General features: G+C 43.5%; 1 protein-coding gene across 1 annotated transcript in view; it reads right to left on the bottom strand.

The window, feature by feature from the left end:
- Sash1 (SAM and SH3 domain containing 1) overlaps positions 1–17,339 on the bottom strand; it is a 166,798-nt gene that overhangs the window by 40,488 nt on the left and 108,971 nt on the right. Inside the window, exon 8 of the mRNA XM_076926829.1 lies at positions 16,796–16,897. Coding sequence (XP_076782944.1) covers positions 16,796–16,897 — 102 coding nt within the window. The remainder of the gene's footprint in view (positions 1–16,795; positions 16,898–17,339) is intronic.

Here is a 17,339-nt window from a genome sequence, read left to right on the forward strand (position 1 = left end):
TTTCTCAAACAGGAAAGACAAGGCAGGACCTTGTGGATCTGGCCCTACCCTGCTTTCTACCTGGGCAAGGGTTTTTGCCTCTAGTATCAGAACAAGCTGGTTTTCATTTCAAAGTAAGTCTTAGCAGACCTCAGCTGATCATCTTAGCTGATGATGGTCTTAGGAGTCCTAAATGCCACTTTGGCTTGATGACATTTATCTTACAGTGCTGATGGTGCTCCTGGAGTTCAGTAGTGTCTGTTACTTATGTGTCTTCTATTGGGTACTGACTGGAGTTCAGGCAGAATCCATTTTATTTTTATAAATGGCTCTTTTGCATGTGATGAACACAGCAAGGCCAAGACGACCCATAAAGCTAGAGGCACAATGACCTTCGGGCTTCGGGGACACTAGATGCTAAGATGCAGAGAAGGTTGGGTGAGCTTAGGAGCCAGGACTCTGAAATTCAGCAGGCATGGGTTGATATCTCTCCTTCCTCCCCTGGGAAGAGTAGGTAAGCCTTAGGCATGTGTGCTACTGTCTCTCGTTTCTATAACAGACAGTGGGATCTAGAAAGGAGTGATGACGATCCACTTTATATGAAGCCTGGGACCTGGCAGAGTGGGAAGCCACAGAAGCTTGGGTTGATGAGGACACTGTGAAGAGGGTGGAGGAAAGACACACCTCTTGGCTCCCCTCCTCCACACCAACCCACCCATGGCCACCTCCTCAGGGACATCTACAAGGATGAGCAAGAAAACTGAGTTTACCCATCCCTCCATATGTCTCTGCCCCCACCTCTCAGAGGACAAGCCTGGCATTTATAGAGCTAATGTGGGATACAACATGGATCTGCCTTTAAGAAAACAGGAAACTGTGGGGACAAAAGCCTGACCTGGATGCATTGAGCCCGCTCACGGCAAGCCACTCCCAGAGTGTCAACCTATCGCAAGCCTAGTCAACAAGGAGTGAAGACGTTCAGACCCAGTCTTCACCACACGTCAGAGCAAACTCTCAAACAGACTGGGCTGCAGGGACCTAAGGAGAGTCTTGGTTCTGGACAAACACCTCCTACAATCTTGCTCTCTTAACAGAAGACTTGAACCTAGCTGAGCACAGCAGATGTGCAAATGGATTCAAATTCACATTTGGAATATCTGAACTCGATGCTAAGGAACTAGCTGTTAGGTCTTGGGACAGGGACAAAGCCTTGCCGTGGGACATGGAACCGCGTGGTCACAACCCTTCCCTTCCTTACAGTTTGACTGTGCTCCGCTCCACTGTTCAGATACTCTGTGGAAAGGGCCTCCCAGAGGAGCTGCCTCTTGTCCTCTACCTCTCACAGCAACTCAAATGCCCCACGCTCTTGAGCGCGCACATGTCACTGTATCTGTCAGTTCCTCATCTAACAACAGCTCTGTCCACTGATCCAGTCTTCCCTCTTACTGCCTTAGCTTATGTGGCTGCACAGAAACCTAGACAACCTTTATCTAGAACAGCAGCTGTCAACCTGTGGGTTGTGACCCCCACGGGGGTCGCATATCAGATCTCCTGAATACCAGATATTTACATTACGATTCACAGCAGTAGCAAGATTACAGTTTTGAAGTAGCAATGCAATAATTTTATGATGGGGGTGGGGGGTGTCACCACAACGTGAGGAATTGAAGGGCCACATACACACAATTATATATAATCCCAGTGACACAAAGGGGACTGAACAACATTCCTGACCATTGCTTTACTCTGTCGGTGAGGAAGATTCCACCCCTTCCCTCTGGCACCTCTTGTGGTTTTTCTTTAGAATACTGGTTCTCAACCTGTGGGTTGTGACCCACTTAGGGGATCAAATGACCCTTTCACCCTTAGACCATCATTGGAAAACACAGATATTTCCATTAAGATTCATAACAGTAGCAAAATTACAGTTATGAAGTAGCAACAAAAATAATTTTATGGGTGGGGGGGGTCACCCCAACATGAGGAACTATACTAGAGAGTCTCAGCATGAGGTCAGATACTTCTTAAGCCATGTCTACTTCTTAAATTTTAAAAGCAGGCATGGAAATTTTTCCCATGTCAACAAATATTCTTCCAATAGGGTACACCGACATATTAGTGATTTACCAGCATTCCGTCACAGAAGTATGTTGTCATTTACTTAAACAATGTGCCTGTCATTGGACATTTGAACGTCTCCAACATAAACCAATCCAGATGCATACTGTGGCAAAATTTATTAACATGTCTAGCACAGTCTTTTTTTCTCTGAATGATTATATTTTAAAATTGAAGGGCTTTAAAAAATGTGCACGTCTGCAAGGCTTTTGACACACATTGCAACTTGCTCTGAAGGAATGTGTTGTCTTAACTACATCCCTCATCAGTACCGATGCCATGCATTTTTTTTTTCTACTTGGATAAATAAAACTTAAATCTATCTTGATGCTACATACGTATTTCTTGATGGGAATGAGTGAATGAATGAATGAATGAATGAGCGAACACACTGATTGAAGGCATTCAGAAGAACATGATGTGTCAACATCGCTAAGAAGCATCCCCTAAACTTACAAAGGCTACAGGACAGAGAGCACAGTGAGGAGAAGCTCATGGGAGGCCCTGAAGCAGGCTGGTTAACACACATCAGGTGTGATGGCCTCATCCCTGGGATGGAGAAAAGATCTGTACATGGTACAGTGCACCTCAGCTATGAAAACTGAAATTTGCATTAGTGATTGGTTAAAACTAGTTATAGATTTCAGGGTGTATCCATATTCATATATGATCTAGAGGTTAGTGTTGTGAGTCCCAAAGCCATAATTCCTTGTCCACTCTGATCCCAGATGCTCACCTATCTAGTTGGATAAAGCGGAGTTCAGCTGATGTCGCTGTATAAACAGCATGTGACACCAATCAACAGCAGCTTCTGCTCTATTCTCTGAGCTGAATTTCATCATTTCTCCGCCATGTCTGGCCTCCCTCCATGGTCCAAGCAGTGATGTATTCAGGTCCCCTCCCGACCTTAGGGCTGTATTCTGGCTCTGCCTGGATACACTCAAGATTTTCCCAACACGTGAGGACCGGCTCATGTCCAGCCATGTCAGGGACCTCTGGGTCACTGTTATCATGGTGATCTTTGTGTTTACAAAAAGAAAAATGTTCTCACTGAGTTTATAGCAATCCTGTTCAACTTAAATCGTACAACTACATAAGACACGAAGCACATCGTTGTGCCTTACACCCTACTCTGTTACAAAGAAGTCAGGCAAGAAGCCCCATCTGTTTAGTAAGAAATATTTTGCTCATTAGAGGGTGACATCATTGCCCTCTGAAACTGGGAGAATTTTGTCAGCAGATGGGGAAAAAAGATGAGATTCCATTCTCCTCCCAAAGGTACTGTGCAACACTGAAATAATCACCCTGGCAGCTTCAAAATTAACTAGTCGCCAAACTTGAGGAAAGGGGAAGAAGAGGAGAAAGAGGAGAAGGAGGAGGAGGAAGAAGAGGAGGAGGAAGAGGAGGAGGAAGAAGAAGAGGAGAAAGAGGAGGAGGAGAAAGAGGAAGAAGAGGAGGAGGAAGAGGAGGAGGAAGAAGAAGAGGAGAAAGAGGAGGAGGAGGAAGAGGAGGAGGAAGAAGAGGAGGAGGAGGAAGAGGAGGAGAATGAAGAGGAGGAGGAAGAGGAGGAGGAGGAGGAAGAAGAGGAGAAAGAGGAGGAGGAAGAGGAGGAAGAGGAAGAGGAGGAGGAAGAGGAGGATGACGAGGAGGAGGAAGAGGAGGAGGAGGAGGATGAGGAGGAGGAGGAGGAGGAAGAGAAGGAGGAGGAGGAGGAAGAAGAGGAGGAGGAGGAGGAAGAAGAGGAGGAGGAGGAAGAGGAATAGGAAGAGGAGGAGGAGGAAGAGGAATAGGAAGAGGAGGAGGAAGAGGAGGAGGAAGAGGAGGAGGAGGAAGAAGAAGAGGAGGAGGTAGAAGAAGAGAAGATAATTATAGGACACTTTCATTTGGAAAAAGTATGTGGGAATTTGAGGTAATATTACTATGCCCTGGAGAAAAAGGACTGTCAGCACTTAATTCATTTTAAAAGCTTTAAAAATTAATAGAAGGCCCAAAGGAACACAAACGGATGTCACCTTCTACAGTGTACTTACTCAATTCTGTTTCCTAAACTCAAGAACACGGAATTACTTTTAACCACCCTCAAAACAATGTGCTACCTTCTTTTTCCCAAAGGAGGAGGGGGAAAAACAGATCTCAACAGTCCTACCACCAAACCTAGGATAGCTCTGAGCACAAGAAGCCTGCCCACTCCAAATCTACAAGGTCCCTGGAAGCGGAGAAAATGTTTTTCCTCCTCCCCTGGGGGGTGGGAGGGATGGAGCAAGGGGACTGACTTCCTCCCCATATGTAAAGCCTCGGGTGACTTTTCTGCATGCTGCCATCCTGTTCACAGGGCAGAGGACCTGTTGTTGATATGAAGTAGCCTAAGGTCACAAGTGAAAGTAACAAGAAGGACCTAGGAAGCCAGCAGCAATAGTAGACCTCCCTTGTGAGAGGGGGAGGGTACACCCAAAGCACACAATGTTGTGAGAAACTCTGAAGATTCCAGCAAACTACCCCCAACCCCAACCTCCACAGTTCTCAAGAGCCCAGGCTCTCATGCAGCCCCATGCCATGGAGAGGGCTGACTCAGGGCAGCGCTGCCAAGTGGGACAATCACACATGGACTGGAAAGTCCAGTGTTCATTCCCGAAGCGGTAAGTCTCCCCAGAGACTGGGTGTGTTGCAAAGTCACATTGCTTTGGCATCTCAGGCTACTGACTCATGGTTCAGGCACAGTGACTTCTCAGGAGAGGGCTGTCTAACAACTTTGTCTAAGCACATGACAATGCAGAAATGCAGAGAACCCAAGGAATCTAGTAATTACAGAAGGAGGGTATAGAGGCCCAACTATGCCACCAGGCCAGCAGGGGAGCCCATGCCATTCTTTAAGTCACAATTTGTATATCTATTTGGTTTTGTCTATAGAATTTAATAAAAAAAAAAAAAAAAAAAAAAAAAAAAAAAAAAAAAAAAAAAAAAAAAGCTTTGATGCAAGTTCCAAGCTAAAGGATCCAGGCTGAATGCTTATCAATCAATCAATCAATCGACCAACCAATCAATCAAATCATTAGCTTTGAGGAGGTTGTTTGTAATCACTGAATTAGCAAAACCATCAGGATACAATTTCTGAACACTGAACCACTGCTCGGCCTTCTCAGAGAGATCAGCAGAAGGATCAGTCTCCTCTGTCAAAACAGTGTTAAAACCCAGCAAAATACATTTCACCATCAACATGCAAAGAAAGACTCATGCACTGACACTTAGAAACTGCATGGTCAAGGTGAGAGACAAATCATCAAAGTTCCCTCCCACTTAAAAAAAAAAAAAAAAAAAAAAAAAAAAAACAGACTAGCAAACAGCAGAGAATCCTGTCATTAGTGCACATCTGAAAAGGAACTATGTTCCCAGCTCCTTATCTCTCATGACTTGGGAACAGAACAGCAGAAACGGAACTGGGAATCAGTGAGTGACAGATGAACAGCTGATTACAAAGCTGCCTGATCAATATTAAGCCTCTGGAATTCACTAGAATTGTAGACTTGAATAAAGACAGGGTTGGCTCTGATGGTGTGAACCAACGGGTGAGAACTGTGACAGAGCGTTTAAAGTCATCTTGGGGGAGAGGAAGCACAGTACTGGGAGGTCCATGGAGAGCACTCATCCTGGCTGTCCATCAGCCTACAGCAACGATAACACAACCAGACTACACAACAGACCTCAGCTGTATCTTGGAAGAAATGGGATGGGGGTAGAGAGAGCCACTGTTTAACATAAACAACCCTCCTGACACCAGCCCCAGGACAACATGTGACTAGAGTCACACCAGTGCAATCAAGTTGGGAGAACATGAGTGACAGCTATTTAACCAAAATCCAAGATGTGACAAGTAGACTCACCAGGAAAAAGAAAAATTTAAGAGCCAGTGGAAATTCCAGTTGGTTCCCTCTGTAAACTAATTTAAGGGGCTGGAGTGATGGCTCAGCAGGTAAATGCACTTACTCCTCCTATAGAGAACTCAGGTTTAGTTCCCAACATCCATGTGGTGGCTTGCAACTGTCTGTAGTTCTAATTTCAAGGGCTCTGATGCCCTCTGGTGGCTTCCTTGGGTACCACGAACACACAGGGCACAGACTCACATGCAGACAAGCCCTTGAACATATATATACATTTAAAAACTTTTTAAAAATAATTTAACTAGGTCATGAATTTAATTAAACTAAACCTCCAAGATAAGATGGCACAGATGATACAAGTTAAAAAAAAAAAACAGATTTAAGGAAATAAAAAGCCAAAACCAGTTACAAAATCAACTTGTTAGTAAGAAGGAACTGAGAACACCATGTACACCCTAGTAGTCAAAATACAAAGAGAAAAAGCTTCATAACAGGTAAGTCAGTTTTTCCCTACTACGCCACCTTGAACCCTGCCGCCCCCCTTACCTGACACCCACTGCTGTATCAGGCACCTTCCTTGGGAAAGGCTCTGAGAGGGTAATGGACTTCCATTATGTGCCTGGCACCTATAGCCATATTACCCATGGTTCACAACCGTGCTATCCATTTGTCCCTTTTTCCCAAGCACAAGCTCATCATGAATAAAGACTGGTGCATGGTACAGCCTCCATAAATGTTTGCCCAGTGGGCACTTAGAGGGATGCCCAAGATAGCATTACTTCATCTACACTCTGGGTCAAATGGGCAGCAGGGCAGGAGATGAATCACGAAGTTTTAGGAACCAATTATGCAATGCTTAGCTTTATACAACTAACAGTGCACCATCAGGCCCTTCGGAGGGCGAGATGGGACACAGAGAAGGGAGAGCGGGCCTCAGAAGAGGACAGAGGGATATTTTCAATGGCTATTATTCTGTACAATTAGTTTTCGGCTGTGCAAAATATCGCTTTCCCATTCAAAACCCTGGGTTCAATCTCCAGCACCCACATGGTTTTATTTATTGATTTTTGCTTTTTCAAATGAGTGTCATTGTCTGCTGCTGACTGCAGTTCTGAGAGTTCTGGTATAATGGGTAATTAAGATGACAAGAGTTCAAACGCACCATAAACAAGCAATGGGCGGCCTGAAAATGAACTGGCTCGGCATCCAGCTTCTTGGACTCTGGATCCTGTTCATGAACCAGAAGAAGGCCTTGTGGCCCAATAAATAAGGCTTGGCGCTGGGGCAAATGACTTAATGAAGGGCAGAGATGTGACGAATCAGTAACACTGGACAATGCCGGGCAACCTCTTTATCTTCAGACTCCCTGCAGTCGATCGCTCCAGCAGAGAGAGGAAGAGCTATTGAGAATCCAAATGCCAAACCCTGACCCTTATTAGAGCATCTCTGCACTTTGATATAATCAGCGAGCAGAGTAAATACGGTATATCTCGTCGGGTAGCTGTGCACTAGGCTGGACAAATGAAGCTTCTTTTTATAGGTCAAAAGCTATCTATATCTCGGATGTTATAGGTTTCAGACTGATAAAGAAAACAGATCAAACTGTATTAAAAGGCTATCTTAAGTTTAAAAAAATCTCTTTAAAAATAGACGTCAGAATATGTCATACTTGGGCACTCTGTCAGCATTTGTTTTGTATTCACATGGTCCTTGATACACTGAGGAGGGCCCCCACAAACAACTGAAAACCAAAGTGTCCCTGGTTAGCTTGCAGAGAATCCGAGTTATTATTTGCAGTTATTATTTTTGGGTCTCTGATGAGGATTCCCTCAACTTAGGAGAAAGCCAGACAATATACTAAATCCAACCACCTGTAAGATCACTTCCACATAGTTAACTGCTTACTCCTTACAAGTGACACTGGATTCACACCTCACCTAAATCCACTTACAGAGCAAGGCATACCGTGGCAGGAAATCAGCTACGTGTGTGTTTGGTAAGAGTGGAGCAGAGCTAGCAGGCATTGGTGAGTTTTGTTTCACCTGGGCTACTGACATGTACACACAGTGGCACGTACAGAAATAGCATTTCATGGAAGACTCAAGCATTTCAGCAATGACAGTGGATGGAAAGGACAGGTGATCTTCCTCAGAGTAACTAAAGGTGACAGCCACTGGGGATTGATGGATTGTTCTGCGACATTAGCAATCACTGGGCACACTGGATCTAGGGAAGAAACCGAAGCACAAAGATGGCTGCTCTGTCCCAGAGGCAGACCTGACAGGAGAGTGTGATCCTGATCTCACATCTGACTCATGTCTCAGCTTCCCGAACCCTGCTCCTGCCCACACTGGGTGAATTCTGGCTTCCAGAGGTCTGCAGAGGCAAGTACCTCCTTCTTGTCTAACTCGATTTCTTCATGGTGATCTTAAGGGACTCGTGAAATACATGCCTCAGACTTTGGCCCTGGTCCCAGGGAGAAGGCTGGGAATGGGAGGGGAGAGTGCTGAGTAAAGAACAGGAAGTGGGGGAAATGAACAACAGGAAGTCGTCTCAGCAAACCCCTCCCTCTTCAACCACTTGGAATTTGGAGCAAATTCTTAATTCTCACAAACCCTCTCACTGCTAGGGAGACAAGTCAGTCAGTCAGTCAGCGTGGTAACCATGCAAACCAGAGGATCAGAGTTCAATGCTCATGCCCACAAAACAAAGAACAACAAAGCCAGGCAGAAGTGCCAATTAGCAGCTGTAATCCCAGCACTCCTACAGCAAGATAGAAGGCAGAGATGGGAGAATGACCTGGAAGTTCTGTGGCCAGCTAGCCTGGAGTGCTACACAGTGTAGCAATACAGACAAGAGAGAGACATTGCTCACAAGGGAAAAGTCAAGAACCAACTTCCTGACATGCGCATATCCACCAAGGCACTGTAAACACTTGTTCTCTCTCTCTCCCTCTCTCCTTCTCCCCTCCCTTACCTCCTCCCAAAATAAGCAAACAAACAAATAAATGAGTGAATAAAAAAAAAAAACCAACCCACTTCATATGCCTGTTTTTCCATTGGCTGGCTCTTGTCTCCTGTCATACTAAACTAGGAAACCAGGGAGCACTTTCTTCTACCACAGGAATTTGAAAGGTCCTATTTCAATTTTACTTTAGATCCAAAGCCACTGATAAAATATACAAGCACCGTTTCTTCCTGTAGTATCTCATTCAGCTAAATAAAATAAAATGTTACTGAAATTATTCTTAAACGGCAGAATGATCTTCTAAAAGTTTTGAGGGTGCATTAAGAGACCAGAATCAGTAACAGTTTTTTGTTTTTCTTTTTTTTTTAAACATATTTCCATTCAGAAACACTTGGAAAAAGGGTTAATTATTGGGGTAAAAACTCAGCAAGGTATGCAGGAGTGCTAAGCTGGGAATAGGGTCTGTGGTAGTGTTCTCACCCAGCGCGTTTAAGGGCCATGGCTCAATCCCCAGCACTTCAAAGAATGGAGAGGGGGGTGCCTACCTCAGTTGGGATATAAATGCCCTCTGCTAACTATTGCTGGGTCTTGTTTCTCTTTCTTCCTGTTCATCTTGCAAGTGAACTGGGTACACTCATGTTTTGTGTGTGAAATTAAGAACTGAAGCATAGGTCCAACTGCCTCATGTTCAAAGCCAGCTAGGATAACAGTGAAGCTTCAACTTTAGAGCCATTTTTTCTAGCTGCAAGGTAAAAACCATCTTGCTAATTTGAACCTGTTTGGGATGAAGCAAGAGTAACACAAAAGTTCCCATGGGGGGAAAATACGAAGGCAAACAGGGGATATTATAGAAAAAGCCACACTGGCTTGGACACCCAAGTTATTTTTACTCCTGGAACTTAGTCTCTCTTAGATGCCCTACTCTTAAAGAAAAAAAATATAAGAGAAGACAGTGGAAACGCGGCCATTTTCTCCGTTTTCTTGGAGAAAATGGGTCCTGGATTGGCAGCTCTGATATGTATATCTTTATGCATCATTTATGTGTCCAATAAATATTCATTACCATCTGATTTGGTAAAAATATAAAAACCATATATTTTTCAACTGAGGATTATTTACAGGTGGTAGGTTTTATAAATTCGCATGCTGCCATAGAAAGTTCTCTTTGGAGTTTTATTTTTCCAAATGATGAAGCCGATTTGGTTCATGGTTTTCTTTGAATACTTTTGAGTATGAAAACTCACGTTTATGACAAATGTTAACTTATAGATGTTAGTGCTCTATGATAAAATAAACATGTTCGAAATAAACACATTAAAAGTTAGAATTACAATGGGAAGTTTGGCCTAAAGGCACATATCTGTTTATCAATGATACTTGGGAGCTGAGGCAGGAGGATTGCTTGATCTCAGGAAATCAGCATAAACCAGGGCAACATGCATCCCCCTTCTCAGAAAAGGAAAAAAAAAATAAGCCAATGAGAAGAGGAAGAAGAGGAGGAAAATATTAGAATATTAGAATCTAGACACTAAAAAGGGCACTGGATACGCATAGATGATGAGGGGGCAAACGCGTAAGGATGCGACCTCCTCAGGACATGCCAGTCGTACAGTGTGCTCATCTGTTAAGCGCTTAGCAGTATCTTTCCCACAATAGCATTACGTCATCTGCTACAAGAACTGGTATCTAGCCCTTACGTGAGGTGCTCTGCAGCTTTCGGCACACGCCAAAATAGCTAATGATGTTCTAGGAAGTTGTTGTATAGGTTTCCCCTTTCAGAATATCTAACTTGACGTCTCTGGCTTGAGGACAATGCCTGGTTAATGGGGCACACGAAATGACTTTGTGGGCTGCCAACGTGGTACTACAGGGGGAGGGCGTTTGTCTAGTGTGCACGAGGCCGTGAGCTCTATCCTTAGTGCTACATACAAAAATAGCAACAAAACCACCTGAGTAAAATCCAGCCACTGAAAGTCCGCAGCTTATAATTTGAGAACATTTCTGACGCTTTAACAGATTCTACCCCAAACATAATACTGAGGGTGTATTTTAGTGCTGACCTTCCGTGAAGGTCCTCCGTCAACACTTAAAATAGTGTCTTCAGAAAAGGCCACATAACATTTTGTTACTCAGATTTTGGAAACGGTCCACCCACATGGCTCTCCTGAACCTCAGACCAGGTTAGTAGTCATATTTATAGCTGGAATGAAAGGCTAGGGAGAGATGAGTTCCCGGATGTGAGGAACTATAACACCCTCGTGGTACACGGTAATTTTCCCTTGTGTAGATATCTCTCCAGACTCAAATGCTAAATGTCCTCAAACCTGAACAAGTTACCCGACAGAGCGACCTGCTTCACGAAACAAATGACTTCACAAATATACTCCACAATAGTTGTTTTATCCTCGCAAAGAAGCTCAGCCTTGGGAACACGAATCCAATTTTTTTCTAGAACATTTTATATGATGTGAAGATTATATCTAATACAGATTTGCCACACTCCACGAGGAGTTTGCAATACTCCTTGAGCCCATCTGCTTTGTCACACATTTCAGTTGAAGCACTTTCATTAATGTTAAAACACCAAATACAATTCATCAGCTCTTCTCTTATCCATCAGCTCTGTGAAAATATAAAACTATTTACTAAGACCTAAGGCATAATAACAACAAAACAGAGAGCATAGCTTATTAACTAAATGCTACTTTAATGAAATGAATGTGTGTTTTAGCCTTATTTTTATTTGTGTGTGTGTGTGTGTGTGTGTGTGTGTGTGTGTGTGTGTGTCTTGTGCATACACGCAGAGGCCAGCAGAGGACATCAGATCCCCTGGAGCTGATGCTACAGGCAGTAACCATTAGCTAGATGTAGGTGCTAGGATCTAAACTCGGGATCTCCAGGAGATGGCTCTTAACTGCTGAGCCATTTCTCCAGCCCCTTAAATGTGTTCTTAACCAGAAGGTAAGCTGAACCTGAAGGCACAAAACAGGCAGTTCCCTGTGACAATCCTGATAACCTTCTACCTGGCAGGAGACAAACAGGAAAAAAAAAATTGCTACAATAAATTAAAAGAAAAACACGTAAGCAACCATTCAGCTATTTAAGGAGGAATAAAATTAAATTCTTAACCAGAGCCCCTTCTAAACACTCCACCATGGACAACAGAAGTTCATTATTAACGGAATCCAGCACAGAACAGATGATCCTTTGGCATGGAGAAAGCTATTTTTCACTTCCCCTGGTAACTATCTTTAGCACTTTAACTCTTAGGATCTAGGAATGTGCATATGGACTTACTACGAGGCAATGCGCAATTATCTATGTCAGCTATGGGGGGAGGGGAGGCTATGATATCAGTGCAAATGACATCTTAAGGCATGCCAAGCGTCAATACAGGCATTGAGGTCTGGTGACAAAGGCCTTATGATCACTGGGCCTTTCAAGGTCTGGGCATTCCCAACTGTGACCAGTGAGCTATTTACATCTCCGCATAGAAAGGAATCAATAGAATCCTGAAGTCTGCCTGACTTGTATGGCGGAGGAATCATCACAGTGGACACTATCTGAAACTAAGAGCCCTGAGACAGAGGCAATTTCAGAATAACGATGGAAATAGTCTGGGGCTGAGAGAATGTTGAACTCGATCTCCTTCAAAACACAGGAAAGGCTTAAGTCAGGGTAAGAGGGGCAGGAGTCACCCAAGTCAGGGCCGCAACTGAGTTCAAGCAGACTTTAGGAAGACGCTTGTTGGGTGCAGCTCGGCACAGGCACCATGACTAAGTGGGTATGGGAATGTGCAGAAAGTCACCAGGCAAAAAAACGAAGTAAATAACTCGATTTCATAAGCTTACCCCATTAGTAAACATCCCACCACCATCATCATCCGTGCCTTGCCCCACAAGCAGAAGTCGTTCTTGAGTTTCCGGAAGAGTGTGCTATATGTGAAGAAAATGTGAGAATTCCTGGCCCTTTACTGGACTGTGACAGACTGCATTTATTTGGGGGACATGTAGAAGAAGACAGTTTGGTGAAAGGTTGTTAATAGAGTTGTGAACCTGGAACTCTGGGTTTATGTGTGCAAATGAGTATAAGTTTACCATCTACACTAACGTGTGAGCTCTGTCCCGGCAGGGCCTGCCCCTCTTTCTCATTCACTTTGCTAGCACCAGGCCTGCTTCATAGCAAACCTCCATACACACCTCCCAGATGAAATGCCCAGTGGATAAAATGCCCATAGACATTGGCATATATTAATGTCTTTCCTAGATGACAGATGACTAGTTGCTTGTAGTCTAAGTGTGTGAAGTGTTACAATGACCTTGTGTCTCTGAATGAACAAGTCAACCTTGTCCTTGATTCAGACAGTATTGACCAGGACAGTACACAGTGGGCTTGATACTAAAGGACCCACTATGAACTCTCAATTCGAGTGACTCACATCCCTCTCAAGTTACTGTGTTTATTCTTTATGATTCACTGGGTTCACAATATATACTACTAGCCTTCTGGATTTGGGATGAGAGACCCAGGGCCATATTCAAAACTATGGATATGGTTCTTGGATGGCCTCATAGTCTCAGGACCCAAGGCTCGCTAGCCTATGACATACTTATTATTATAAATGGAACCATTTTTGTCTCTCAGCAAGCCTGGCATGGCTTTAAAATGCACGGTCCTTCAGCTGCAATGGAAATCTGGTGTTTGTTTGGGGAATTGGGAACAAGAAGGGAGAGAAAGGGATTATTTACTTCTGGTATGGTACCCTTCGCTGCTTAGACACAAAGCAAAGTCAAGACTAATCTGTCGTTGCAAGGCTCCCAAGCCTGCTCCTAGAGGAGCAAGGAAGATGGATACTAGACTAGGTAAATAAAGCTTTGCTTAACTGAGCTGGACACTGGGGCAGGCTCTCCCCACAGAGGCAAAGAACACAGCAGGTCCGCCTTGCTCAAGGGCCTGCTGCTACCAAGGGGCCTGAGACAGGTACAATTATTTCTCACACTCGGGGATAACAGCTGAGGGTGGATGTATTAAATCTGGCTTGACAAAAGCATGACGTAGGAAGCAATAAATGTACCGTGGGAGGCTAAGGGAAGTTTTATAGAGGAAGATAAGAATTGAGCTTCACCGTGAAGAACGCACACACTTGCAACAGGGAGAAAATGGAGGACACATTTTGGGTAGAAAAAGTGTAGGGGTTAAAACTCGGAAATATGAAAAGGCCAGGGTTAGTTCAGCTATGGGCATGGACACTGGTGTGGCTGAAATGAAGGGTGCTGGGCATGGGTGTAAAAATGGGATCAGAGAAAATGACCAAGGCCAGATCACACCGGGCCATGGGTGTGCCAAAAATGTATGGAGTGTGTGATATAGATACAGAATAAGGAAGCAATTTTTTTTATATATAAAACACGGCTGAAAAAGAGAACTTTGTTTCAGAAAGACTGCCTATGTAGGGCACAGATGGAAACCTAAGATCATGAGTGGAGAGTGGCTTCCAACAATCAGGAGATGACCTAGCAAACAAAACTCTATACTTGGAGACAAGGGAACTCCCTCCATTCTTGCTCCATATTGTTTGAAGATGGCACTATGCAGGAAAAAGTCTAGATTCCAGTTCCTGCAACCATCATGAAACTCCTGGTTGAAAAGGTACCATTTGGTCATATTAAAATAGTCTCAAATGATATAAGTGGGGAAATGTCATTAAAATGTCTCTATCTGTGGGTAATACAATCTTATGCAGAGAAAACCATCAAATCACACAGGCACATGAACACGTGCACACAATCAGAGGAAACAAACCAAACCAGCAAAGCGGCAGGTGACAAGCCCGACACACTGAGATAAAGCTGCATTGTACGCTTTGTAATAAACGGTCAGCTGAGGGGGATTAAAAAAGAATGATTCTATTTACAAAAGCATTAAAAATAATGAAACCTCGGGAGTAGACATAATGAAAAATGCAAAGTATACACACGAAACCTGAAAAATATTCCTGACAGAAACTAAAAAGACATAAAATGGATGGGAAGATGTTCCATGTTCATAGATTAGAAAACTTCATATTTTGCTCTTAATGAGAATCTTAATGGCAGGTTTTGTAGAAATAGAAAAATCCACCCTAAAATTCATATGGAATCTCAAGGGATTTCAAATAGTTACATCAAGCTTTTAAAATTAAATAATGGGTCTGGAAAGATGACTCGGGGCTTAAGGGAGCTTTTGGCTCTTGCAGAAGAACCAGGTTCCATTCCCAACAGGGGGTCAGGTGGCTCCCAACTGCCTGTATCTGAACTCCAGTTCTGTGTGATGCAGTGCCCTCATCTGGCCTTCGTGAACACTACATGCACATGTGCACATGGACACAGACACAAACACATCATTTAAACATATAAAGAATTTAAAGGGGTAAACAAAATTGGAAGAGTCCCACTTTACAAGTTCAAAACTTACTACAAAGCTACAGTAACCAGTCAGATGCCAGTAAAAGAACAGATCATAGGAGAAGCAGCCCACATACGGGTGGTTACTTAATTTTCAAAAAGGATGCCAACACCATTTAATGGGAAAATGTCAGCAAAGAGATCTTGGAAAACTGGATAGCCACAAGCAGACGAGTTTTTAATGTAATGTGGATTTAAAAAAAAAGTAAGTGCTAAAATCTACAAAACCACCAGCAGAAAACGGGGTGATATCATCATCACCACCTCCACATTGTTTTGGCAATGATGGCATGAATATAACACCCAAAGTATGAGCAACAGGAAAAATGATGAGAACGGAATTTTGAAATTAAGAACATCAGTACCAAAAATATCATCAACATAGTCAAAGAAAGCCACCCATATAGGATGGGAGAAAATAACAGAAGTTTGTTGTTGTTGTTGTTGTTGTTGTTGTTGCATTATAAAAAGCTAAACAAACAAACAAACAAACAAAAACAGATGGGGGTCATGGGTCACAGGCCACAAGTGCCAAGGATTTGAATAAACCTTTCCCCAAAGACGCACAAATGGCTAACGATCACTTGAAAAGATGTTCAACTTTGATAATGAATTATTAGGCAAATGAAAACCAGAAACACAAACGAATCCCATCTCACAGCCATGATCAAGAAATTTGAAAAAAAAATAAAGTAAAATGTGTTGGTGAGAAAGAATTTGGAACACCAATACACTGCAGCCAGTGTGGTTTACAGTTACTGTCGAAAACATACAGAAGTTGTCAGAGAGTTAAATGCAGAATTACTCGTTATTCTGAGTCTTTAGCCATATATTTAACTTTAGAGAATTCTATTTAACTCCATACAAAGCAGATAGTGTAACCCAAGGTATTTAATTAGCATTTTTCACAATATTTAAAGGGTGGCTCTGCCCTATAAACTGTGCCTATCAACAGATGTGTGGGTAAAGTAAAAAGGACTCTGCAGTCCATGCTGAGGTGCTGAGATCAAACAGACACAGGATGGACAAACAAACATGGAACAAGTCCGCCTTTAAGAGACACAAAGTACAGTAGTGGCAGCCAAGGCCTGGGGGTGGAAGCAACCGATGCTTATGGAAGAAATTCTGTATGGGAAGAAGTGGACCATGGTCCACAGTGTGAGCACACTCACTGAAGCTGAATTGAATGCTCAAAGCCAGTTAACGTGGTAGTATTGTTTGCTCTGCACATTTAGTCATCATTTACAAAGTCCAAGAAGGTCAGCCTGAACGACAGGATTCTGACTCAGCTGAGGTGGGACCAGGAGAAGAGGTCTATGGAAAGAGACCTTAGAAAGAAACGCAAAGGTTGAGCCAGCTCAGGCTGACCCTGATCAGCACAAATGGTCCAGACACTCAGGGACATGGACTCACATTGCAGGTGGATGAGCCATCCAGTGTCGGGTAAGAGCCATCAGGCCAGTCTGCAGGGTCCAAGGCAGATGACTGACGGTGTTGGGCCTCGTATTCCTTCAGCTGCAGCAAGAATAAATGAAAGAGTAAAGTAGAATAATGGTCATTTACTGCCGTGTACTCCACAGTAGAAATCACATAGAACTTTCCCACGCTGGTGATGGTGACCCAGGGCTAGCCAAAGCTAAGCCTTCCAGAACCACAAGAGCAGGGTATGAAACCCTGCCTTCGGGTTTCAAACCAGACCAACAGACACAACAGACTCTTGGCATGCTCTTCCAAAAGGAACCTTGATTTTCCTCCTCCAACGCCAAGACTCATTTTCTCCATAAGTCTGAAACCAGGAACTTTCTATAGCACAGTTTCACATGTATACAACCAAATGTGCATCCATCCTCTCAGAGGGCAGTGGAAGAAGCCAGCGACATCCAAATAGCAAAGGCAGAATGCCTGAAGCCAACTTTTAGAAATGTCAGGGCAGGGCTAGGGATGTTGCTCAAGTAGT

This window comes from Arvicanthis niloticus, chromosome 28 (genome assembly GCF_011762505.2).
Source record: "Arvicanthis niloticus isolate mArvNil1 chromosome 28, mArvNil1.pat.X, whole genome shotgun sequence".
NCBI classification, from domain to species: Eukaryota; Metazoa; Chordata; class Mammalia; order Rodentia; family Muridae; genus Arvicanthis; species Arvicanthis niloticus.